The sequence below is a fragment of the Lagopus leucura genome, unplaced genomic scaffold (assembly GCF_019238085.1).
Source record: "Lagopus leucura isolate 7727_CA_CO unplaced genomic scaffold, USGS_WTPT01 Super-Scaffold_100001, whole genome shotgun sequence".
Classification (NCBI taxonomy): Eukaryota; Metazoa; Chordata; class Aves; order Galliformes; family Phasianidae; genus Lagopus; species Lagopus leucura.
Window position 1 is genome coordinate 46641856 of NW_024962262.1, and position 26531 is coordinate 46668386.

The 26531-nt window shown below is 41.2% G+C and overlaps 1 protein-coding gene across 12 annotated transcripts in view; it reads right to left on the reverse strand.

Moving 5' to 3' along the window:
* Nucleotides 1-26531, reverse strand: part of MAP4K4 (mitogen-activated protein kinase kinase kinase kinase 4) — a 149120-nt gene that overhangs the window by 16886 nt on the left and 105703 nt on the right. For 2 of the 12 annotated variants that reach the window (XM_042867962.1, XM_042867965.1), the window contains 15 exons: nucleotides 26231-26441; nucleotides 18846-19007; nucleotides 16651-16737; nucleotides 15728-15958; nucleotides 12200-12361; nucleotides 9983-10213; nucleotides 8963-9069; nucleotides 7888-8039; nucleotides 7121-7218; nucleotides 6778-6786; nucleotides 5769-5944; nucleotides 5136-5256; nucleotides 3797-3988; nucleotides 1318-1435; nucleotides 879-1049 (listed from right to left, as the gene is read on the reverse strand). In XM_042867962.1, the coding sequence (XP_042723896.1) occupies nucleotides 879-1049; nucleotides 1318-1435; nucleotides 3797-3988; nucleotides 5136-5256; nucleotides 5769-5944; nucleotides 6778-6786; nucleotides 7121-7218; nucleotides 7888-8039; nucleotides 8963-9069; nucleotides 9983-10213; nucleotides 12200-12361; nucleotides 15728-15958; nucleotides 16651-16737; nucleotides 18846-19007; nucleotides 26231-26441 (2228 nt within the window). The remainder of the gene's footprint in view (nucleotides 1-878; nucleotides 1050-1317; nucleotides 1436-3796; nucleotides 3989-5135; nucleotides 5257-5768; nucleotides 5945-6777; nucleotides 6787-7120; nucleotides 7219-7887; nucleotides 8040-8962; nucleotides 9070-9982; nucleotides 10214-12199; nucleotides 12362-15727; nucleotides 15959-16650; nucleotides 16738-18845; nucleotides 19008-26230; nucleotides 26442-26531) is intronic. The other 10 variants (XM_042867963.1, XM_042867966.1, XM_042867970.1 and 7 more) reach the window with 10 other exon arrangements.

Consider the following 26531-nt stretch of genomic DNA (forward strand, 5'->3'; position numbering starts at 1 on the left):
CTACCTATACACTCATCATGTGACTCTGGGGACTGGCCACATCTCTTCTTCATAGTCTTTAAAATTACATGCATATGTATTTATAGCATGTTCAGTTTAAGAATACTATATAGACATCTGTGTAACATATACAAGATCACTTCTTAACATCTAGGTGGCCTCACAGATAAGTTATGCAATAGAGAAAAGCTTTTAGCCTGGCACTGTAGCAGCGGTTTCACATGGTAGCAGGCAACAAGCACTGCCCTAAGCCTCTCACCAGCACAGGATACTGACTAACTGTCTGAAACTGTTAAAAGTTTGCCCTTGTAATAAGGTCAGACATGCTGGGTCAGCTGATATCCTATCACTCAGCTTCTCCATGCCACTAACCACCTTACAAGAAACAAAGCCAAGTCCCATGCTGGAAAGTGTTCCTCCTACGCTTCTCTTCCTACATAATCTGATGACTGAGGTGGAAAGTCATCTTATGAAACACATCTTCATCAAGCGCTGTGGTATCAGCATCAAGATGGTTATTTTAATACCCTGTGTGTACCAGGTGTAATATGAAAAGATCGTCACAAGCTCCTCAAAGCTTCTCAAAAGCTGTAGGAAATGCACTAGAAGGGGTTAGAGAGAGCTGAGTGAAGTCTGAACTTCCTTCCTACCATTGGAAGTTTTTATACAGAAAAAATTGTATCAAAGCAGAAGCAACACTTTGCAAAACTGTAATAAAAACAATCAGATCTTGCAGCGAAAAGATATACACAAGCACTGAAAAACTGCAAACAAATAGCCTAAGGTTTGAGAGAGAGGTCCTCAAAGACCACAGGGTCATTATAGCATGTCTGCACTTCAGCACTGCAGGAGGCAAGTAAGGAACAGGTTTTCCTTACCCCATAAGGCAGCACACAGTATCTCAGAATTGAATCTTTTCTTGTATTTGCGGATCTCTGGGGTATCACTTTGTGGTCGTGTATTTGTAGGGTTCACGTTGACAACTGATCCTTTCCGTGTTGGGTCTTGTCTTATTGCCTCTGATCTCATTGCTTCACTAGAAAATCCTACTGAAAAAAAGAAAAGTAAAGTGCATGTAGTATCCCTTAAGTGATGGATTCTGGCCATATATTCTTCACATCAAACAACCCAAATTGATAACTGAGAATATTGAGCAAGCCTTTCTTTTTGTAAGAAATGTAAATGGAAAAAGAAATAAAACTATGCAATCCACTGCAAATAAAATAAAAAGCATGATGGTAACACTCGCAGTACTTTAAAGAGCCACTGAAGTAACTGAACCCCTTTTCAGTTGTCATCTTCATCTATTTTACTTACCCACAGAAGTCACAGTTGTCCCACTAGATGGAGAAATCTGAAGTAATCTGGGGTCTATAAAAGGTGTAAAGGAGGAGGAAGATTTGTGTTTCTGGAGTGTGTTACTAGCGGACTGAGTCTGCAATGTAAATTTCAACTTTATTAATATTAATGACAATAAAAAGCAAGGACAACAACAACCAACATTATAAAGTCACTACAGAGCCTCCCCAAGCTTTTACACTTCCTTTACAGTTACATAATGCACTGCAGGCACCACAACTGAACATGTACACACTGCACATGTTACAGCAAAATGCAAGTAGCTAAATCCTCATCTCTGTCACCTCAGTTGCTAGCAAAGATTTTTTGAGTGGCCCCTACGATCAGGCACAAAGGAGGGAATGCCTCCTTTTGAAAAATCTGCTTAAATGGATGTCCACTACCTTATCTTAAAGCTCTCCACTATACTCAACTTCAGTATGTATGAAGAACTTCCTAAAATGAGCTAGTTATGAAATAAGTTCTGAAATGCCACCTCTTGGCTTGTGCAACAAAATCAGAACCATATGCAATCAAGCATTCACTTCTGTGATGGTTTATGTTTCACTGTCCATTGCTATTTGCTCTCCCTATTTTGTTTAACCTGAGCCTCTTGCCAGAAAGCTGCAGCAGGTTCTTCCACCTTTATTTAACAAAGCAAAATATAAACCTGTATTGAACAAAGGGGCTCATTAGTGTGGAAGGTGTAGCAAACGGTGGTATGGAGCTATGAATATGTAGTGAATAAAATCACTGGTGCTTGCTGAGTTATATGGTCTAAACATGAAAAAAAAAAACAACAAAAACATAAAGAAAGGAAGAAGACAAGTGAAACAATGAACTGTTAAAAGTGGAAATGGAACAACTTAAAGACTCTTGTCAGTTTAGTATTAAAGTGACAACATTGCACACTGAAGCAGAATGGGACAAGTAAAAATATATATGTATTATGTACATAAAGGGTGTGCATGTGGGTGAGTTATACCAAGCAGTACTGGGCTTTTTGCTCAGTCTTATGCAAATATAGTTAGAGACTTCATCATCAACAACTAATCTTCAATCTCTGATCCTTCCAAGCCTCTACTCTGCACAAAAAAATAGCAATGGGTCTTATGAGCACATCACTCCCCTGCACAGCTAAATACCAAGAGGCTCCTTCACCACCAGCCACTGCCACTGCCTCCGCCTGCCAGGCTGAGTTAACCAAACCCTGCACATTTATTGCTCGGATCAAAGGAAGGGACAAGCCTATCTGTGGATCCATTGCCTGATCTCTGTAACCTACATGAGTGTGCTTTTACACAGATCAAAGGCAGATGAAGCATAACTGAAAATGAAATATTACACTAACTGAATTTCCAGGAGGAAACCCTCCCACCCACCCTCCTGTTACGGGGTTCAGAAGCATTTTTGAATCCATTGTAAAAATGTGCATTGCCAAGGGCCCACCCAACTCATTGCAGTCCATTCCTCCCATCCCAGCACTTCTATACCTACAGGGTAGGATGGCTCTAAGACTGAGAAGCAGCTGATTCTCTCCACAAGTTTCCCTCCCCTTGTGCCACCCTTGTTTGCACAGAAGCTCTCCCTGAACAGTTGGCCACCCAGTGGGAGCTGAGCAGCCACGCTGGGATCCTGACTGACTGCTGGAGGTATTAAGGGGGGAACAGTGCCCTCTGTTCATACACGTGCATCTCCTCTACTTTCGAGGGACCATACACACGTGAAGGGCAGGGCTTGTCTAGCTGCACTTGGCGACTGAAGGAAGGCACTGCTTCTATCAGTGCCATGGGGCTAGCCCAGGACAGCAAGAGGGAGCTCCCCCAGTAGAAAAGCCTTGGTTCTCCAACAGACACAAGCAGCGCTGGTAGAGGGCACATTTACACAGCTGCATTTCAGAGCACAAACATTTTCTTCATTCATTATTCCAAAGCAATAATACCTAAGGATTTTAAAGCCTCCTGATGTGTTCATCCAAGCCCACGTGGTAAGTTTTAAAAATCCTTCCACGGTGGCTTTCTCTTCCCAAGGGTGAGCTTCCACAAGCAGTTTTATATGTGCACAGTTACTAGCCCAGCCTCTATTGACAAAGGCAAAATTAACTGCTATTTTTTAAGAGGCACTCTGCTCACAATCAGCCTTCTCCCAGAATAAAACAGAATTAAAAAATAAAGAATATTGTCTAGAAAATGCAGCAGTCAAGTTTAGATTAAAACAAACGCCATGCAATTAATGACTCACTAAGAGGAAGCAAAAATAGTAAACTGGCAAGTTTGGCGTAGGACTGCTCTACAGTTAAGGGCTTCTTACAGAGAACTGAAATGTGTTATTTTGGGGGTGGGAATAAAGGTGACAGAAAAAAAAGCAGGGGAGATTGGCTGGAGTTCCTTTGCAAACTAGCTACTAGGCAATGCTGCTACAGCCCTACGAAAGCAGCCAGCTGTGGTGTAAGACATACCTCATTAGTAGTTAGCTTGTCCTGGGGTGTCTGTGGGGACATGGTGGGTGTCGGCTGGCTGGAGGATGGGGAAGAGGAGGTGGAGGAAGTGGAGGAGGAATGGCTTTGCTGTAAGAGATCTGGCAAGAGGTGAATGCGACCGGCAAAGCCATTGCTCTCATGATGGCTGGCACGCTTTTTGTCAACTGTACTCTGTAGAGAAAACAGGCACACTTGTCTTGCTCAAGTGCTGCTTAAAGGTCTATATCTCTAACAACCTCTCTCCTCTCCCTCACTCTTTCCTACCTCTTTACATTTAGTTTTTAAATTAGCTGACAATCTATGCCTTGACATCAGGATTAAAGGGGAAAGTGGGCAGCATTACCTCAATTCTGCAAATTCCCACCTTTTCTGGCAGCAGAAGCTTAGTTTGTGTGGTTGACTTGCACAGGCAGTTCTAGAAATTAATGTGAAAGGAACTGCACTGGTAAGTATTCCACCAGAATGCAGACAAGCACATTTTGGGGGGCGAGGGAGGATTTCTTCCCCTATTGTTTTGTTTAAAACTAACTTAAATCCTACAGAGATATGAAAATTGACCGTCTGGTGAATGCCTTTATCTAACTATTTAAAACAATAAGCATGAAATCTTGATTTTCAAACCAGAGGGCTCAATGGAGAAATTGGCATTCAATTGTGAAATTCGGAAAATGTGATTATTGGAGAAACTCCTATAAGCTAACATGCTCATTAACATAAGCTCATTTATAGCAGGGAATTGTTATCTTTCACAGGCACACGAATGCAATATTTTCACAATTAAAAGCAACACCACAACGCTCTAGCTCTGTCCACACTCTCTGCTTCACCATCTTCTTGCTTCTCTATTCCCCCACATGAATTTGTGTGTGTGAGAGTGTGTGTGCTATCTGGGTGGTCTGTATGCCCTCAACTACAGAAGAATTTTTTTACAGCCCTGTATACTTCCCCTCCAGCCACCCTCCCAGCCCCTCTCCTGAGAGTCACATTTGCCTCCATGGTAAAACTAAACTAAGTTTCTTGCTTCAGGTACCAGCTCCACACACCTGCAGCTTCTCTACCATTCTTTCCTACAGGCTTTGAGCTACTCTACATGGTGCTGCCATGGGTGTCACTGGAAAGCATGCAAAACAGTAGCAAAGGGTGAAGGGCTACTCTCCTCTTTGCATGCATCAAACACCTTGCTCATCTGAAATTCACTAGAGCTGTGTCTTGATAATACGAACAACGAATATAATGTAGAAACAGCATGGGTGAATGAGCGAGTGGGTTAATGAGCACAGAAAAGGTGCAACACTGCACAGAGAAGGAAAAGCAATACCTGTCGGACAATTAAGGTGCCCTCCTTAGAAGGAGTCAAGGCAGGTTCACTCTCCACATCATCATGGACAATCATAGTTTTTACAGACTCTGTTTCACCATTGCTCAAGTTCAGTGTTGACCTATTTGCCAGATAAAAAAATAATCAGGATGAGATAAGAGTATTTGTGTCCTAACTCTCCACACCAAGGTACAGTCAAAATTGAATTTGAGATTGTGTCCAGGGTGGAATATTTACATAACCTGCCTACAAAAGCTTCTCTCAAAAAAAAAGTTAGAAATTTGTTAAACACTGCTAAAACTACAAATCCAAACAGAGAAGAGGGAAAGGATATAATTTACATGTAGAAGTGCAGTCCAGCCTACTTCACTCTGGGCCCACAGCACTTTCTTGAGGAGCTGCAAAACTGATTTCTCACTTAGAGAAATAACTTAAAGAGACTTCTCTGTTAACTCGGTTCCTAAATGCCCAGCTTGATTTTGAAAAGATTTTTGGAATTTGAGTGCACAAGGCTGCTATGCCTTGTTCATAGGTTGCTGTAAGCTGACAGAACTAACGCACAAGCCAAAATGTCCAATGTTCTTTTCCTTCAACCCCCTAAGAGGAAAAACAGAAGCAAAACACAGAACTAACACTGCTCGGACATCATCTGGTCCAGAAGTGGATTCATCTGCTCCTTCTTGTTCCATATCATCATCTTCTTCATCTGTTGTCCCCGACTCCTCACTTGAGGACGAATAATCTGTCACTTTATGCGGAGGTCGCACATCCTCTACTGCTCGCAGCTCCTTTGCCAATGCAGTTAAATCCTGATGGGAAAAGGAGGAAAAAAACTGTGTTGCAGTCAACAGAGAAGAGTTTGCAAGGCAGTGAATTAGTGCCGAAGTTCACTCACTTGTCCACTGCTGTGTTTCCATGGCAGTACTGTTTCCTTTGATTTAAGTCTAAACTATTTTCGTTATGACTTCAGTTTATTCCACTATATCATATGAAAGACTTACATAAGCATCCAGATCTACTTTTACTCAGCAGTTGACTGCTGCAGTTCATTTTTAACTTTGCAGGTCAATAGCATCCACCACAAGATAGCAGAAGGAGTTTAAGAGTTACTGAGCCACCCAAGGCACAGTGTATTTGACCAGTTGCACAGAGCTGATCACCTTTAAACCTTTTCACTCATGTCCAGGTTCATGGATCTGCTCTAAGTTCACCTGAGCAGTCAGATTCTTCAGCGCTAACTCAGTCACACACAACTGCATGGGACATAAGCAGCTTTCCTGTCAGGAGCTTGGGGTGTGGATAAAACAGGTTTACGGTCAGCGCAAGCTTAACTGTGTAGCTATGATTTATTTAGATTAATATGGTTTATGGCAAATACTTCACATATTATACACCAGAAGTGAAGGACCAACCTCTCATTCTCTGCATTCGTTTATTTAAATGAGCAGCTCTAACTGAGAGATTTGGGTGCCAGTGCAGAATCATGACAGCAAGTGAAAGAAGTTGTAGGGAAAGCTGGAATTACTGCAAAAACCTCCTGTGAACCCCAGCACACATAAAACTCTAATTAACCATAGCAGCAACCAGATGAAGGAAACATTAGAAAATTTTCAGAGGAAACAGCAACATTTTAAGGTCTTACCACTTCTCCCTGCACCATTCAGCACAGCATTGGTACATTCAGGTCAAATGCATTATCATTGGTCCAGTCACAGCAAGGAAACACAAGATTGAAAGAAAGAGAATATGAAGGTTAGGAAGGAAGCAGATGAGAGAGAAGAAATCAATTCCCAAGAGAGAACAAATTCTATTGTTTAAGGGATGCATAAAGGCAATTGCATAGCCAAGAACTTACTGCCAGGCCCACACAAACTCCAGCTGAAGTTGAAGTTTGCCCTCGATGACACCATGAATGGAAATTCACACAGTATTTTGGGGGACTACTTAAGCATGAGGGAGGACAGGAGAAAGCAGGTGCAACTTACAGCAGGCTTGATAGGTCTGAAGACCTCCTTCTTCTCTTCAGGCTTTTTAGGTGCACTTTCATGACGCTGCGATGGTGAACCCTCTGATTTGGATGATGCTGTATGTTCCAAGAAGAAAAACAGAACAAAACAGGGGTTTCACCAAGAAGGTAAAATATGTTTTCTTATCCCACTTTGGAGTGAAGAAGAGAGCTGAGAAAGCTATTAAGGCAGCATGTGACAGCAATACATCAGTTTCACTGGTTCATCATTACATCTTCTTTGAACGACTTTACAAAAAATTCTTCCTAAACTCTGATCTTTATAGGTGCAGCTGACCTGTAAGTGTAAATTGTCACACAAATGTGAAAGTAGTTGCAGATACCATCTCTTTTGCACAATGAATTGGGTTTGCAGGTGATTGGATCTGCATAATTTGACTGAAGCCACAAGTTGAATAACGTGGATCGGCATCTAATGTGCCCCTACCTGAGATCCATCCCTAGAGGACTGCACCCATTCAAAAGACACCAAAGTGAGAGACAATATGCATCATGAGATGTAGCAGTGAATGAACACGGAAAGTGTTTCACTGTTCCTTGACATATTTGTATTGTCTCTCTTTCCTAAGCAGGCATGCATTGACAAGGGAGGAGTTTGAAAACTATGCTATCCAGTATTGTAAGTTCAAAGGCCTTTCCCAGTGATGGTTACAATCCTTCATTACTGAGTGTTACATGGCTCAGGTTTAAAAAACCCTGTGTTCTGGTAGGGGAGGAAGGACTTACATCTCATCCGGAACCGCTCGCCAGACCCACTCTGAGAGCCAGGGTGAGAACCAGGCTGGGAGCCAGAGTTGCTTGAACCTGAAGAACTGCCACTGCCTGGTCTTGGTACGAGCTTCTCCACCCTTTCCCACAGCAGGCGAGGCTCTATATTGCTGTATCAGAGGAGTGAAAAAAGCCTTGGTCATGCACTTCAGATTTCTGTTTCTAAACTCAAACTTCATTCTTCCCCAGTGTTCTGCTAATAATTGATCTATAAGAACACCTCAGACTGAGCTGAGAGTCTGTCTCAATGACAGTTCACAACACAAGCAATGACTCCCTCTGAAATATCTATTATCTCATTTGAGATGGCCCAAAGCAAAATGTTTATGTAGGTATAAGCTTTTCATTTTATTAGGAATTCCCTACCTGTCATTCTTACATATCTAATCCAAAGTGACTGGATCTCTCAGGCTGGATGCAACAGGTTTTAAATTGGCTCAGAAGAGCCCTGGCCACCCAAGCACAAGCCAGAAAGCTGGAAATTCCTGTCCCTTTTGGAATACCCTCACCCATTTCCAGCAAGCAAGTTTTGCTTTGCTGAGATTCAAAAGCAATCCCTTTCTCCTCCCTCCTGACCTCCAATGTTCTATGTTAAAGCTTAAGGTTGCTTCTGCCTCTCTTCAAGTCTGATTCTGGCTGAGAGGTTGGAAAGTTTCTCAGATCTCTTCAGTTTAGATCTTACAAACACTACTGCTGCCAGCAACCCCCACAGTAACCCAAGATGACCCGTTGCTCCAGGAGGCATGATATTCACCAATTGCCACATTTTTCAGTAATACTAAGGATACTTCGAAATTGTTGCAAAAGTCATAGGGTAGGCAACTCGGAGAAGGAGAGGCAAGAGGAAATTTAGCCAGTGTTTGTTGGCACATGTGGAGTACCAAGGGAAATTAATATTAATCATTACTGACTGGTAACGGTAAAAAACTGACCATTTCTTCCTTTCACATCCAACAGGTATACCAAAAACTCTGAAAAAAATTCTAGCTTCCCATAAACACAGGAAGGCATGGATATAGACAAGCTGACAAACCTCGTGGAGTTTCTTTGACCTGCTTGGTTATTTTGCTGCCCACTGCCCTGCAGTGGAGAATCACGACGGGACAGAACTGGTGATCGGGATGTTGTTCTCACAGGTACCTTGAGAGGAAAAAGTCTGAGTTAAATCCATGAAAAGGAGAGAAAGAAGAGGAAGATTACATCTCTCCTGCTACAGAATATACTATGATTTTAACACCACTTAGACTATGCTCAAATTAGCATCAACAACCAAAAGCAATAAAACAAATACCCACAAAACCTTAATAGGAATGCTGTTCAGATTTTGAAGAAAACTCAGAAGTTTAATCTTAAGTTTAATGTTAAGTAGTGCTTAATAACTACCACGCAAACACATACACACCTCACTACCTTCCAACTACTGAGACACTTGAAAAGAATACAGCACTTTGACTGAAGCAGGGGAGGCACAAAGCAATTTGCTGAAACAGCATGAGAATCAGGAGAATAAGCTTAGGGGAAACCAAACAAATGCCCAGGAATGGATCAGCAGAAGGCAAAGACTGGTGGTGTAGCAGGAATATACTTAGAAGAAGCAAATCCCAGTGGATGGAAAGGGCTTATGGGGAGAGGAGGAGGAAATATTGAATGTTTCCTTTTTGTTCAGTTCCATTTCAATTTCAAATATGTCTATGATTCACAGTTTGGGTTGCTACCAAATGAAGAAGAAAATTAACTCTGAGCAATAACCTCAGGGATATTTTAAATTCTTTCTGGAATACAGTAATGATTTGTTAACTTTGCATAATCAATTGTCTCTCTGAAATAGCTGCATTCTATAAATAATTGTCAATTTTATACGAAGCTTCAATATTGTACTTCAGGTTCATTATTGTTAGCCCACTGAATGAACATCTACATGATGATCTTGCTTCTAAAAAGCTGTTACCGTGGTTATGAGGGCATGGTCTTCCCAGTGCCCAGCCTACGACATCCTTCAAAAAAAAATCATCATCATCAAGAAACAGCATACATCTGTCTTTCTACTCCTTACCCTTGGAGGCACCTCGTCACTGTCTGATCTAGCCCAAGCCTTTTGGGTAGGGTCGGGTACCTCCGACTTAGAGTCAGAACTCTGATTTAGCACTTCACTGCGTGAAGGTGGATATGGGTCCTGGGAACGAAGATGGTGATGAGCAAATTTGGGAGAAGGGTCACTGAAGGAATGGGATCGCGAGACAGGGGAAACATTGTTCTTGAGAGATGCCAGATGGGACCACTGTACCTTACAAGAAAACAAAACATAAAACATTCAATGCGCTCAGAATAACTGGCTGTCCAATTAACACAGAATAAAGGCAGGTGGGGTGGGCAGAGACAAATTGTTATGGCATTAGGTAAGCGTGGGGTGGAATCAATGCACTTAAAAGCGAGGCAAGCGCCCAAAGAACGTAACAGACTGAAAATACAGCACATATGCATTTTTGTGAGATACGCTCTCCACATACACATACACTAGTGCCCAAAAGAAAAGGGGACCTAATATCTGCACCATGAGCCTGGGGCCAAAGGCCACCCAAGACAGAAGTCATCTTCTGCTTCCCAGTCTTCAGCGGACTTTGGCCAGCCCTCATGGCAGCACCGATGGCTTGGGAAATTTGAAGTGGTGATCCAATTGAAGAAACGTACAAAATTAAAGAAGGCCATGAAGTGTACAAACCAACAGACGTTTACATTGTCTAAAAAATTTGGAAACTAGACACAGTTCCAAACTTTTGGAGAACGGCCATAACAAAAAAGCCTTTATTCCTTTATAGTCGTTGCAATATATATACAAAAACATAATATGTATTATTGTATATAGTATACATATGGACAATGCATATTATACATATGCCATATATGTACCATATACCGTACATATATACATATTCATAAACAAACTAAACACACACATATACAAGCACATATTCAATTACAGATACTAAGAAGGCACAGCAGTGACTCCAGAGGTAAAAACTCTTCGGGATTTTCCTTGAAATCCACACTGACCCTCTACTCCAGCCTACTCCCTCCTTGTGCATAAACACATATTTCCAAGTTAATTTCTGAAGCCAAGGAGGAGACAAGATCATAACTGAGGAACACGCTGCCTTTGCACCTAATAATTAATCAAAACTTCACTTCCAACTTCATTTTCAGTAGGTTGGTTGTGTGTATTTTTATTGGGTTATTCTTTCCTCAATTTTTATACACACAGCTGTTGAAGAGCCTGATTATTCTTAATGTGAGTGGAAGGCCAGACTTTAAAAGTAACTGGCACAGAGAGCATGAAAATACAAGTGCAGTACTTTGAAATAATCATAGAGGTTTGAATAAAAGCCAGGAATTAATGAGTCAGAGATGAAGTTCTGTCCTGATTTCTCCCACTCTCTCGTCTGCTCAAATTCTCCTGTCACCCAGAAGAGCTGCAATGCCTAGTCACAATCAGGAACAGGTTTAGCTTGCACTGTCATCAACCGACTTATTTGGGAGAAAGAAATTCTGCATGGAAACAGACGAGCTTAATATAGAACCACACTTTTAATTTAGCATATCTCGACTGCTCAGAACTTACAGGTTATTTATAAGTTTTAGACCAGATTTTTTTTAAATTTATACAGCAATTCCTAAGAGATATAGCTACCAAGTTCTGGAGGTTTTCATTAGCAAACAACAGAATGATGGCAATCACATAGCTCAGTGGTTTCAACCTTTTTTTGATTTTCCAGGGTGGTAACAGAGCTTTATTTAGCAAGTATAAGCTTACTGACAACAAACTTGCTTTTCTTAGTCATGTTTTGTGGATTTCTTTGAAGCTTTGCTTCTGTTAAAAGTGTTTTTTTTGTTTTTGTTTTTGTTTTTTTTCCAAAGAGTTTAGAAGACTATATCAGCTCACTTCCTTCCTGAATATTCTTTTTGATAGCAAATATTTTGCATGGATCAAATTCTGAATTGTAGAAGTGTTTTGCAACTGTGACCAGTATTTAGCCTACTATTCTCCTCTTGCACAGACAACAACAGAATAACAGTTTTCTTTAAAAACAAAGCAGAAATCTACGCCTTGATCAAAACAATTAGCAAAAACATACAAAGTCAATCTACTAAATAAGCTACTTTGCGTATGAGCGTTACTCTTTACATAAGACTTTCTACGTGCCAAGATCTGAAAAAGTGAAGGAAACACGTTAGGACTTCTTCTAGGCTCACCAGTATTTTCCTGGGCACTTACTTGGGGCTCCATTGGCCTCTGCAGGGCAGGCTGAGCAGGTTCTGAGTTTCCATTGGAAAAGGACTCTGATCTTGAAGGCACTGGTGGCTCCAACACTTTGCCCATCTGCTTAGACTGTGCTTCAGGGGAGCCCTGATTAGTTTTTCTAAATCTCTCCTCCACCTTAAGGAAAAAAAACAAAACAAAACAGGCTATATCAGGGAGTCAATAAAACCAACTGCAGTAGAAATAAGAAGGTGTCTAGCCCTCTTCTTTTGCCATAAAGAAAAGAAATATACTTCAGGCTTGGCAGGGTTTTCATCCCTGCAGGTTTCACCAGCAATCTAAAACATAGAGTGAATTGCATCAAAACAGCAAGTATGCCAACATGGGAAATACATACTAGGAAAGGTCTTACAGCAGGCAGTATGTTGTGAAGTCATAGGAAAGACTGTCAGGGTGCTTCTTTCTGCCTAGACTATTTAGCACCCATCAGCAGACATAGACAGCAAAAGGGATGTGTGAAAACAGAAACAACTTTACAATTTAAAAGTATCTTTCCCATTGTTATCCCTTATTATAAGTAGAAACCCCACTAAATTAAAGGGAAGTACGTTATTTCAGTTATATGTTTTCCTCTGCGTGTCCCTTCAGCAATGTAAGAAGAGATAGCTAGGATATGCTTCTCTATCTGGTAATACTTGAGGCAGTTCAGCTTTAGGTATGAAGTTGTAGGACTACTCAACCCCTCTCTTATCAGATGGCCCTGAAACAACATCAAAAAGCTGCACTCTGACCTCAGACTGCAGAGAACAGCCCCTGCAACTTATTTCTGGTTCTCAGAGCCACATAGAAGTGACTGTATGCTAACCCAGAGTTTTTCGAAGGGAAGATTCTATCAGAAAAGTGCTCAGCCCTCAAAGAATATCAAGTAAGCTTCCCATGTAGAAATGTCACCTCTTTAAAGTCTGTGGCATTGAAAACAAAGAGAGCAGTATGGAGGGAAAGAGACAGAAGGAGATATGAAATATCCTCCCATTTCCTACAATGAGCCACTGCTGGGATCACAGCAGTGTGTGCTGTGCTTTCCAGTCAGAGGAGTTGCCAATGAGGAACGCTATACTCCCAGCACTTCACCAAATGTTAAAGAACAAACTGGAAGCTGGGGTTGATTTTATTTGTTGAGATGCTGCTCATATGGTCAGCTTTCACCCTTGTGCCCGGAGCATGAAACCATCACTGAGGTGCAGCATCCTAATTGCTCCTTAGCAATGTTGGCATGATGAAACTATTTCTATATCCATGTTGGAAGACAGATGAGAGTCTCCAGGACTCCTTAGCAAGGCTGCTTTACAAACCCAACCTGCCTCTGCTTTCCAAAATTTGAGGACAATAACTGTTTGCCTATGGGAGCAACCACAGAACCAAGCTTCTGCCAAGTCCACACAAAATACACCACGTCTTGAGAAATACTGCAATAATGAAGACAAGTATCTTCACCATACAATCATTTTCAATATCATGTCAGTCTCACAGGCCAAACTCCTCTTATCAGACTCCTTCTTATGAATAGAATAAGGAAAAGCCCCAAGCCCTTCTGTCTGAAGGAACAAGCTTTAATGTCTCTAGCTTAAATGACAGGAGGTTTCCTCCACAAAGAACACAAACTGCACAAGCCGCGTGTCCTTAAAGACTGGCAAGGCATGGGAAAGAGACAGTTCATCCCTGGATTGAAGTAATCCCTGTTGTAGTCATCTGACTGTCTGGACCAGAAAATGGTATTAAGTTTCATTTCTTGCTCTAAGCTTCCTTCTGTTTCTTAGAGCCAATTTTAGAAATCATTTTCCTTATATACTCATTGGAGCTGGAATGAGGAAAAAAAAAGCCCAGATCATCATTAGACTTTGCCAGGACTGGAAAGTTAGCCCACACTGGATTATCATCTTGATGGTCGACGTCTCAGTGGACGAAGACTTTCTCTGGACTGAAGTTTTTGTGAAAGTATGAGGCACAGAATACTTGCTCCAAGACACTAATTCATGTCAAAAATTACATTGGCTGATGCTTGCTTTTAAGACTAACTGGTGTCGCTCCCACTGCCAGACCAAGAGATACTGGGCTATACTTCTATTGGACTTTTTCAAAGAAAATATTACATGGCAATCTCCAAGAAAATCTGAGTACTCACACATCTTTTTCCTTTGCCTTCACTTTATTCCTTCTACCTAGCACAATCATAATAGGAAAAGATTACATTAAAAGAGCTGAGTCAGCAGTTCTGTTAAAGCACTTTGAATTTTTAGGAGTTTTTCTCCTTTTCAACTCTGAAAGGAAAAAGGGAGAGGAAGAATGGAGATGTTTCTCTGCCTCTCCAAAGCCCTCCCTCTGGCGGGACAGGAGTGCTGGACTGGCACTATGCTTTCACCAAGGCAGGCCAGGAATGCACACCAGGAAAAGAGGGCAGGTTCCACACCTGCACCACAACATGCTGGACAAGTCTGAACCTTTTCCAGGAGAAATACACATACCAAATATTTCAGCCAAGAACAGATGAGATAGCAAAGTGTGGTTTGTGAAGAACGTAGACAATAGTACCTCTAAGAAAAGGAGGTTTTGCTCATCAAGTCCCAACAGCAATACTTCAAAGGCAGTGAAATACTAGTGGACATAGGTGGACTGAAAGCTATTCTATGTTTAACAACCACAAAGATTTTTTTTGTTGCTCTTGTTTCAAAATGTATTAACCTCGCTCATAGACACTGGTGATGAATGCCATTAAGAGTTTTGACCAGCACTGCCCACTCTATTGGCTTGCAGGCAGCATAATGTTCAAAGGAAATACAAGAAAAGGACTGCTGAAGAAGCCAAGTACGCATCAAAGAGGTAGTTGCTTGCTTAGCTACGTTCACCATGGGCCAGTGAAGTCAGGGAACCATTCACTGAAACAAACAGAGCTGTGATGATTTCAGATGGACTTGTGAGTGCCTGAAGTTCAATAAGGCAGCACTACAGAGTATCATAAAGCCAAGCTGTGAACTCAGCAGGTAATATTTAACACATGAGAAATGAAATCAACTCAATTCAGGTTTGTATTTATCTGAAGCGAATTTCCAAGAGCAAGGACTAAAGCACCTACAGGTGCTGTGTGCAACCATCCCTCACAGGTCTGTGTTTTCCAATTCCCTCCAAATTTCCAGTTCTCAGTACCTGCCAGCAACACAGTCTGACAAGTGCACTAGTACTTCCTGTGAAGACATCTTGATAAAGTCCAGATGAGATTACCTCCCTGACTGGACGATTCCAGTAGCAGGTACCCCTCAATCTGCAGCATTTCAGAAATTCTTTCAACCTTTTACATCTAAAAACTGTAACTTACAATGACAGCAGAAGTATTCAGAAATATTCCTTGGGTTGGACCAACATTTAAAAACATCCCTCTCCTCAATCGCGACACTTTGGTCTCCAACCGTACTGCAGCAGAGCCACGATGCCAAGAGGTGCAGAGATGGGGGAGCAAGTAGCATATTCCTGTCCATGAGCAGGACTTACCTCACGCGCTCTTTCAGCAGGCTCATAGTGGGATTTTGGCTCAGGGGTATGATAGCTTTGTTTATTTCTTTCCTGCTGCTGCTGTTGTTGCTGCTGCTGTTGCTGCTGCTGCTGCTGCTGCTGCCGCCTGTGATCATGCTGCAGTGACAGGAGGTAGGCTTGCTCCTGCTGCAACTGGCGCTGGAGCCGCTCAGCCTGTCGATGCTCCTCCATCTCTCTCCATCTGTATTCCTTTGAGAGAATGTGTGAGTAATTCAAGACATGGCATGGAATATATGGTAGACATGTCCCTATGCATCCCATTAAAAATGCACGTTTTTGGTTGCTGTTGCTTTGTTTTTTTTATTTATTTCATTGTTAAAGTGTAACCAAAAGCTAAGTTGGATCAATATGACACGCGTCTCATGGAAACAGACAAACTTAATATAGAAACACGCTTTTAATTTAGGGAAAGTTGAGAGCATACTTCTAAGCTTCATGTGATTGGAGAATTATGTCAAAACTGATTTTTATTAAAAGAAAAAAGAACAAAGTTATTTATACTAGATTCAGTGTAAGTTCATAAAACAATGATTTAGAACAACACTAGGCCATTGTATCCTGGGGTGGATTTACATATCATGTGCGCTTTTGATCCGCAACACAAGCACTCTAGTTCTTCAAGGTCTGTTCAGAAACTCGACCGCCAAACCAGAACTGTTCCACTTTAACATAAAGCCTCCTCTTACAGCCCAGAAAGCAGTGTGACCACACAGCACTTCTCATATGTGCCTGTCAGCCCACGACGCTAGTATAAATGGCCTTTTAATCAAGCTCCTTTGTTGTCATACTGTCAGTGCAGCTGTGCCCGACTGAGGGAAGCCTAGGACTGGCCAGATAAATGGATCCTATAGCTACTGAACAAAACAGATACAGTGCTTTACCAGTAACATGGCCTGCTCCTGGAGCAGCTGCTGCTGTAGAATTTCCAAGTGCCGCTGCTCCTCTTCTAGCTGTCGCCTGATATACTCCTGTCACATAGAAATTACCCAGCAATGAATTTATTCAAAAGGAATGCATCAGAACCCCCTGGGTGGCACACCGCACGCTACTTCCCCAGTTCAGCTTTAACGAGAAATGCACTTCAGGGTGGATTAGTGCCTGCAGAAGAATTTAGGAAGCCCTGTCTCCTGAGCATCGTATTTTGGCCCCTTCCATTCCAAAATTTGGACTACTGCAAATGTTGTCGGCATGAGCCAGAACTCATTTACATATTTTGGAAGTGATTTCAAGAAGCAGCACAATGCACTTGAAGGTTTTGGTAAAGTTAAAACATAGCAAATCTGACTCAACACAGCCAACACAAAGTCACATGCAAGTTGTATTAAACATTAGTTTGTTGCACTGGTGCGATGAACTGTTAGCAACAGCTAGAGTCAGGCTTAGTGCGGGCAGAGCTGGTGCAAGCTCCCCCCAAAGGGGCTCTGCCAAATGCAGTTCAGCCCTGCCCTGCCTTCTCCCCTGCCGCCCTCACCAAAAGCTTCTCCTGAGCAGACGCTGCCAGCCTTGCTGAATTATGCGATGAGTTATGACACAAACAAACATCCACCAGGAAACAGATATTAGACCAAACTTGCTCGCTCTTGCGATCTAGCCGTCTGTTCGCCTGCAGCCTTCACAGCTCAAGACATTTACCTGCAGCTTTGCCTGACCCCCCTACAACAACTCAAAGTCTGAAGCACCAAACCCAAGCTGGTAACATCCTATCATGCAATTAATGGAAGTACGTAACACGTGCATGCACACACACACACACAAGCACGCACACACGCACGCAAGCACGCATACGTTTACAGTGTATGCATAAAGAAATTAATGGTTCAGTGATACAGTGATGGGAGCTATAGAAAGTCTTGCGACAGACTGATGGCGTCCACTATGTTGTCATTACGCACACTGGCTGAGCCGTTGTTTAGGGGAACAAAAACTCTAAGAGGGGACACGTCTTCTCTCTCTTTTAAATAAAAAATAATTTGTAGTCGTTTGACTGCATCAATTAACCATTCGTCATTATTGGCACTGTGCGTAATTTGCATTTCAACAGTTTAAAAAGCAGCTGGGGGAATACCCGGTGTCTGCCCAAAAGCAAATTGCTGTGCTGTAATTAAAGATTTTCCATATTTATTCCCATCGGTTAGTCTTCTCTTCTTTTGACTCAAAAAATCTTTGAAACATATATAAACACAATAAAATTCCCCAGTAACATGATCATCAATGATCTCAATGACTTTATGGAAGAAAAATTAGGTATGTCAGGCCAAAACCAACACTCCTGAAGGTAATAGGAAATTTACAATGCCTCTAGGAGAGTAATTTTGGCTTTTTATTTGAGATCACAGTGATGCAGAGTAATTATTACCTTGATTATCAACCCGATCAGAGTTTTTAAATAATTTTTAAAACATGAAGATTCCATGCATAAATTCGGCAGCTCAACTTCATATGGTTTCAAAGGTTTCTCACCTGTACTTTCAATGTGTTAAGAGCACTCTGACAACTTAAGACACATTTGCTGCCTGAATTGGCATACATTATCATACTTGATTTTAAATAAAGTGAGATTGCATATTTAACTGTATGAATTTTAGAAAGGAAAATCTTCTGCAGCTCAAAGGTTCCACCACAAATTCAGAATATGCAAAACTTGTGAAGACCCTCTGACCCACTCTGGGTGCCAGAAGTCGACAGGCAACAGAACTGCCTTTCTCTCGGAGGCCTCTTGAACATGGGGCACATCCTGCAAGAACCACAGATCCAGAAAGACAAACCTATAAATGGTTTTCAGTCAGTGATTACCAATTACCAATTCTGATGGTTTTTAGTCAAGTCCAGAGACATGAGCTGAATTTAGAGTAACTACCATAACAAAAGGTCTTTTTTGAGGGAATATTGAGGCTGCAACAATTTTCCATAAAGCCCTACAATCTGTGTTACTGCCTTTGCTGTCAGAGACAACAAAGATGAAAATGCCAGCATATGGCTGTCTCTAGACTGTTTTAGCCTTATTACTTTTTAGAAAATAAAATTAGAATCAAGAAGAAACAAACCCATTCCATATATATACGTATCATGGACTCACCTGCTCCCTTTCTACCCTCCTCTTTTCCTCCTCTGCTCTTCTTCTCTCTTCCTCTTCCTTACGTCTCCTCTCCATTTCTTCCAGACGTCTTTTTTCTTCCTGTTCCCTCCGCCTTTGCTCACGCTCTTGTTGCCTGCGAGCTTCCCGTTCTCTTCTTTGTTGCTACAAAAAGGGAAAAGAAACCACAAAGTTTTACTTTTGTTGTTATCAAAGAAAGAGGTGGGGTTGTTTTCTGCTGGGAAGAGAGGGATTTACCAGGACTGGCAAGCTCTGCAACTAAGTGACAAAACATTTTATGCAAGCGCTCCATCAGGAAACTAACTTATACCTAGCAAAAAACTACCTCTAAAGGCATCACTTACTCTCCTGGGCTTCTTATATAAGAAGTCACATACTATATTTTTGACAGTTGTGGTGTGGAAGCTCACCTCTGCTCATCAAAACAGAGACTCGCACTGAAATCTCAATCTCTGAGGCACTGTTATCTCAATCTGTGAGGCACTGTTGAACTTGAGTATAAAGCAGAGGGACAGTTTTCTGGGCTTCAACACATTACCTAGTTGTTTCCAGCAGGAAATGATCAGCCTCACTGAATCAGCTAAAAGTCAAACGAGAACCATCTGAGCTTTTGGTAAGCAGCTTCTCTTTCAAAGACTAGCTTATGGTCGGCTAAGAATCTGGCGGTGTTGGGTCAACAATCAAACTCAATTTAATGTACTGCCCAAAACTTTGCCCGACAGAGAATGAAGGCTGACCAACAGCACCTCAGCCCCTCCCAGAACATCAAAAGCACCTATATGTAAAAGACATAAAAGAGCTGAGTTAAGCTTTTATGCTTCCACAGATAAGCTTCCACACATGACCCAAATCCAAACTGGTGCCCATAAGTCTGCTCAAGTCTAAAAAGAATTTGGAAAACAGCTCTAAAAAGCACGAAACAACTCATTTACGTCCAGATACAACCACGTATGACATTCAGAGAAGACATTTTAAATGCCCATACAGTCGTGACCAACTCTTTCAGCACTTCTGCAGAAGCATCCAGTTTGTCCACCTACCTCAAAATCCCAGGCAGCCTCCCACAACTGCCTGAGTGTCAAAAGACCCAGCTGTCTCCTGTTCAACTATTTATCTACTTTTTCTTTTATTACAGATTTCTACAGTATGATAAAAAGCAGAGAAAAACAAGAAAAAATAAGCATACTCAAATTTAATCCCAGATCCAACAGTAAAACCCCAAGCCCATTGGTTATTGCTTTTTACATTCAGATCAATACAATCACCACTTTTTTTGTTGATGCAAAGCTGCCACATATTTACCAGTTTAGGGCACTACGAACAGTCTTGCAAGAACGCTCTGATTAAGATTTTGGGAGGGTTCATAAATCCATCGTTATGGGTGCGTTTTTCACTGAAAGTGTTTTGTTCACTGAATGAGCAAAGGCCCAACTACACTCCTTGGGCTACTTCATGGAACTGGGATGAGCTTCCTCTACTCACTATGTTACCTTACATGCCTATGAAACAGTTGAAAGTCCAACTGCTTTTTTGCCTTCTAGAATCAATGCTGACACAACTCAGGCATGTTAAGAATTGGTAATAAAAAAAAATGGGCTGCATTATGATTCTCTTTAACTACATGCTGTTCTGTAAAACATACAATTTCCTTGAAGACCACTGTTCAAATATACTTTTCTCTACTATGACCCCTTTCTTCCTTGCCCAAAAGGACATCCTAGGTTCATTACCACCTCTCTATGCCACGAAGGACAAGTTTCTCTCTCTCTGCATTCTTCTCAGAAACATAGCTTCTGCACTCTTGCACATCCTCTCCTAACTAAACACATCTACCAGTTTTTCCTCTCTTGTTTAAGGAAGCTCTCTTCAATGAGGATAGATACAGAAATAGTTGGAGTGCTGCAAGGCAGCTGTCAAACACAGTGCATTTCATAGGTTTCACTGCTCCCTCTCCTTCACTTCGATGTATGCGCTCTTTGAAGGCATTAAACAGGCACTCTTATTTCTGAATATACACATCTGTGTCAAACAATTTCTATATTTAAGCCAATATATTCGAGTGCCTCTTGGCTAATCAAGTCTGACAGGCTCTTTGTTTAAGAAAACTAAGATACGAAGTGCAATAATTCTGTTGCCCTGCGGATGTGAGAGACAACACACTGCTGGCTGCTTAATATGCACATTTATCAACTCAAACACTTCTTAAGCATATGAAGCCTGCCTGTCTAACAACACTGTGTTGATGTTATCAAGTGGATATTCTGCAAATCTTGTGATGGCATCATTCTCGTTACAAGGAAAATGGGCAGAGTTTGAATCTTTCAGACAACACAAATTCATCACTTCTTGAACCAACAAAGGAATAGTCAACAATAAATAAATTGAACTTACTAATATAAAAACAAGTTACAATTTGACTAAGAGACAGCTGACTCCCCACGGCATCATGAAAACAATTATTGACTGTTACAAGACTAGATTTTTCAGCCACTCCTGAACAAGACTGCTAACTTGGTAGCTGAATATTTATTATCCAGCATTTTTTTTTGTTTTAAAGGCAGATCTTCTGCCACCAATGTGCAATTAAGTCAACTCCCCAAAGCACAAACACGTTATTCGTTATTGTCTAGACACCAAAGAGCACAGTGAGATGGCATTTCAATGCATTGCTACTGCCTTCCCACCAGAAATCCCCTTAACCCACTGCCATGCAGGCAGAAAGCAAGGACCTGGCACCACATGCATATTCACAAATACCCTACACCATCTGTTTATTCTCAGTCTCCTAACTATAGGAGAAAAATTCCCCTTCCTTTGAGCACTACCTTGTAACCTGAGCACCGGAACAGTGACTGCTAACAAAGTGGAACTGACTTAACAACCACAGGGAAAGGAAATCCACAGTGACAAGCAACTCTTGGATCCGGCTCTACAGTTTGTCAAAAGTAATGGCAAAGGTGGTTAGTTGCAAGCTGTCGTTGACCCAAGATGGCTTCAGGAGCAGCCCTTTAGGTGATTTCCAACCATGCTTCTGTTGGCACAAGGTTACCTGGTTGCCTCCAGTAATCCTTCCACAGAGATAAAGCCGTGGCCACTGAGTTCCTTTAGCTTGCCCCAAGGAAGGGAAAATCACTAAAATCTGCGGCCTGAGTTAAAACTATTGTCAGTTCTGTTTACAGAACTTGAATTTCTGACTTTAATAAGTGTGGTTGTAAGATGTTGTAATTTTTATCATACACTACAGAACAGTTCTGGTGTAAAACAGTGTTCTTCTACATACACATTAGGTATCAAGTAAACATCAGGATTAAGCGGATGCATACATCTTCTGTAGTTGGATATGGTATTACCAACTTTCTTATCCATATAAGATGAAAAGTTTATTTTCAAAAAGGTAATCAATACCCAGAAGGTAAGTATAGGAACTACTCAAAGAAATATCAGAGATGATGAAATAGAATTTTTATGGAACACACGCAACCTCAAACATCATAAAACACTAGAAACATGCAGAGACGTAAATAAGATACAGAAAACACAGTGTATATACTCAGGCTCTTCAGCTGGCTTTAGGGTGCATTTAGGATGATCTCATAGCAGTACCCTACACCTCCACGTTGGAAGGCCATGTAGTAGAGTATGATTTACCAGGAGGGGGCAATGCAACTACACATGCAGTTGGTATTTACCAACAGATCTAGGACCCAGTTCATACAATGAAATGCCTAAGGTGGATATAGACCTCCTAATTTAATATTCAAGAATATTATTACACTGCCTTGTTCTCAGGTAAAGGCTGAGAAATATATATGTTAATTATCTATTTCACAGAGAATTGGGCAGGCTGGTATCAGCTTAGGAAGAGGATTATTCAGATTGATAGAGGGACTTTTGCTTTGCTCACACAACAGATAAGCCAGATGTAGAACTTCTTACTCAGTACCAGTCCAAAGTGCAGGCAATTCAAATGAAGTAGATATGAATAATCTCCTCATATGTAAAAGAAACAAAGCTACGGCAAAAATCACCTGCGGGTATAAGTACATTAGCATCTTAGTTCAAATCAGGAGTGCTCTTTTGAAGTGAATCATCCAATCGTCTCCTCTTACCAGGTTTTGTTTCATATTTTAAAGAGGTCTCACAGTGCCAACCACTCCTTTTGGACGAAATTAAAAGGGCAAATGTGCTCCAACCACAAGCAGGCAGGCAGTCTAGACCTCAGCTAATCCAAAGCAATTCCTCTTGTCTTCAAACACTGGTAGTGAAGCCTTTGGGTCCTCAGCACTCTAATTACTGAGCTCCACAAATCTGTTTCTATTGGAGCTATACCCTAACACCACAAGAACATCCATCTTAGGTTCTCATTACCAGGCATATAATTTCATCTGGTTATCCTGACCTACAGAGGTCCACACAGAATGGGATACAGATCAGCTAATTCTGAATTTGTCAAACCAGACTCAGTTTTGCAAAGTATAAATTTCGGTGCCTTTCCATGTGCGTTACACTGAGCACTGGGACCACCATGTTGATGAACAGAAGCATGATGAACCTGTTAGCACAGCCTAGAACAACTCAGGTTCCTTGTTTTAACCATCCAAGTATACTCATATGTCATATAGCAGATATTTATGCAATGAAGCTTTATGCACATTCTAAAGTGGGGGGAGGAGGAGGAGGAGCAATCCTCTTCTCAAAATGTTTCAAATAATTTCCTGCACTTTGACCTTGTATAATTTCCACCTCCTAATATATAAATAATAAGGTCCCTGCAACAGTGACTTTTAAAAGTCACCTTTATGCCATTTAGAAAGCCATCTTTTCTCACACACTGCTGAGAATTACAGTTTTTGGCAGGTATCCTAAGCACCATTTCTGTTGCAGTCTTAGTCGAAACCGTCTAGGCTCTGTGTCAGCATTGTAAGAACAAGCCCTCGATTTTAATTTAGGAAGAGGGAGACAAGTAACTAGGCCAGGGAGATTATCTAATGCACAGAATTCTTTCCTAAGAATGTCAAACAGGTATACCAAAACATATGCTGCACACAAGCAAAAATTACAAGAAAGCAGTGCTTATTAATAATATCCAAAAACTGACATAAACTCAAAGATTCGATGCCTGATGCTAATCATAACATTACCAAGCTCCTCATTGTTTACTGGCTTCATCAAACAGTGGGTGAGTTAAGGACAAAGTGACAACATTTCAGTATTTTGGCCTTCAATTGTGTCACAATACTGATGTTTATCTAAATATGTGTCTACTACCCTTCCCCCATCTTAAAAAGCTTGTTTTGGCAGATGCTTAGTTAAGAATCACTGGGGAACTTGCATTTTTCCAACCGAAGATCCAACACATTAAGTGAGCTGTTTTTTTTTTAAAGTTCTGAAGCCATTTTTAATTCACTTTAAGAACTCCCCCACCATCATCTGTACAAGAAAACCTTTAGAGCTCATCACTCATATTAATGACTTTAAGGGAACCAGGAAGAGGTTACAGACTCAATAAAAGGTAATAGCTCTTCTCTTTCAAACTCTACATGGTTTACCATATAACCTTATTCAGTAATACATCAACCTACATTACATGATGTCTTGTGGTTGCTGAAGCTGTTAGTTCTGTCTTGTATTTTAAGAAGCAGCAAGACTGCTTTAAACATAACTTTCAGGTAATTGCCTTTTCTTTCAGATGCTCAGCAACTTACGATTTCTGCAACTTCCCAAATACCATTCAACCCTGTGCAGCAAAGAGGCACATTGCTTTGTTTCCATTAATAGCAGCTGCATTTCCTTTATTTTAATATGAAATTCCAGATTTTAAAGTTTGTACTGATTACTGAAGTTAAATGACTTAGATAATGTAATTGTAATACCCCTCCTCACCAAAGAACTACTCCCCAGAGAACCCTAGACATAAAAGAGGCATTTAAAAGAACTTACTGACCTTCAGACTAAAATCAAGCTTAGAGCAGAAGTGGTATCTCTCACCCACACCTGACAACGTAAATTTTTTAAAAAATATTTTCATATCAGCCCCTTGTTTTCTTTTTATAGTGTCTTTTTGTCATCTGTTCCCCTGAAAAATTCTTGCACAGCCAAAGTCTAAAAACAGCTGGATGAGCAACAATGTTTATCTTGGCAGTCTCAGAAGGGTGGGGAAGAAACAAAGAAGAAATGGAGTTTATAAGTCTCCCCCTTGCCCCTCCTCCTGGCTCTATGTGTGGCTGAGCGTTTGCTACCAGTCCCTTCTTATAACAGCACTGAACTCTCTGGCACACTTAAAAAGGAGGGATAAGGAGCATAGCGTGACCTGGAAAGCCATTTGGAATTTTCTGTTATTTGTTACATAAACACATCACATGAAATTTGAAGTTGGGATGCAAATTAACATTTGGTACTGGTTGCCTCCTTGTTAAGCATTAGCAGGATTTGGAAAATCAGACTGGGTGTAGTTTTTTCACCATTGCTAAGTGAACAGTAGAAACAGTGACTCAATAAGAGGTCATTTAAGGACAACTGGAGTTTGACCCTGCATTTCCTGCAGAGCCAGATGACTGGTTTCACTGCAGCTCTCATGCCCAGCTTTGGCTGAAGAGCTGTTTTGAAATCTTTTACCTCAGAAGCTCACACTGACTATTCCATTTACATAGCTATAAACACACATAAGAGGCGAAAAGGAACAATGCTTTACACGTTCGTTTTTTTCCCCTAACCTCCAGGTTGCACATGCAAACTGCTTACTTACCATATTACAGAAGCGTGATTTAAGTATTAATGATTTTTGTACAATTATAAATTTAGGATTGATTTTTAAATCATACTTATTAATCTGTGTCACTTCTAGTCATCATGCTACTATGTAGGAGGGAACAATATATGACAAAATAGGTTTCTACCTAACACGAATGAGTGTCAAACACAGCTGCTTGAGAAAGTTTTCCAGTGAAATTCTAAGCACATCACGGCCTCCCAAAAATCATTTTGATGCACTGCCCAGTTTTAAAAAAAAATCTGCACAGTAATAATGTCTCTTGTTCTCTATAGCTACCTAGAGTCTAGACATGTTGCCTCTTCTTTGGAACAGAAACCAAGGCCCAGACTTCCCCAGATACTTTCAAACAACTAAGGCTTTGGCTCCTCTTGCCTTCACAGGAGCTCCTGGAAATTCAATAGTTTGGAATACTGCTCACATTCATGTAGGCAGACTTGGGTTTAAATCTTCTGCTCTACGTTTGCCAGTGAATTTGTACATTTTCTTTCCTGAGATGTTCTGAGGCTGCAGAGAACTCTTTCTAAATGGGCATGGGTATGGGAAACACAAGTGGAAGAGGGGCTCTTGCTCCCAGGCTCTGGTCTCCTGTCTCTACCTCTTCCAGCCGTCTCCTTTGCTCCTTCTGCTGCTCAATGCGCTTCTGTCTCTCTGCCAGTAGCTGCCTCTTGTACTCCTCCTGCTCACGGAGCTGCTGCTCCTGCAGCAGCTGCTGTCTCCGAAGGGCTTCGGATCGTTCCTTGTTTTCCTGCTGCAGCCTCAGGAAATCACGTCGGAGGGTTGATTCTCCAGGCACATTGACAATGGAGCTGCAACAAAAGGAAGCTGAAGTCTCTCATACAAAAAAAAAACCTGATGGGCCATTAAATACCTTTTCCAAAGCAGGGAAACATTAATAA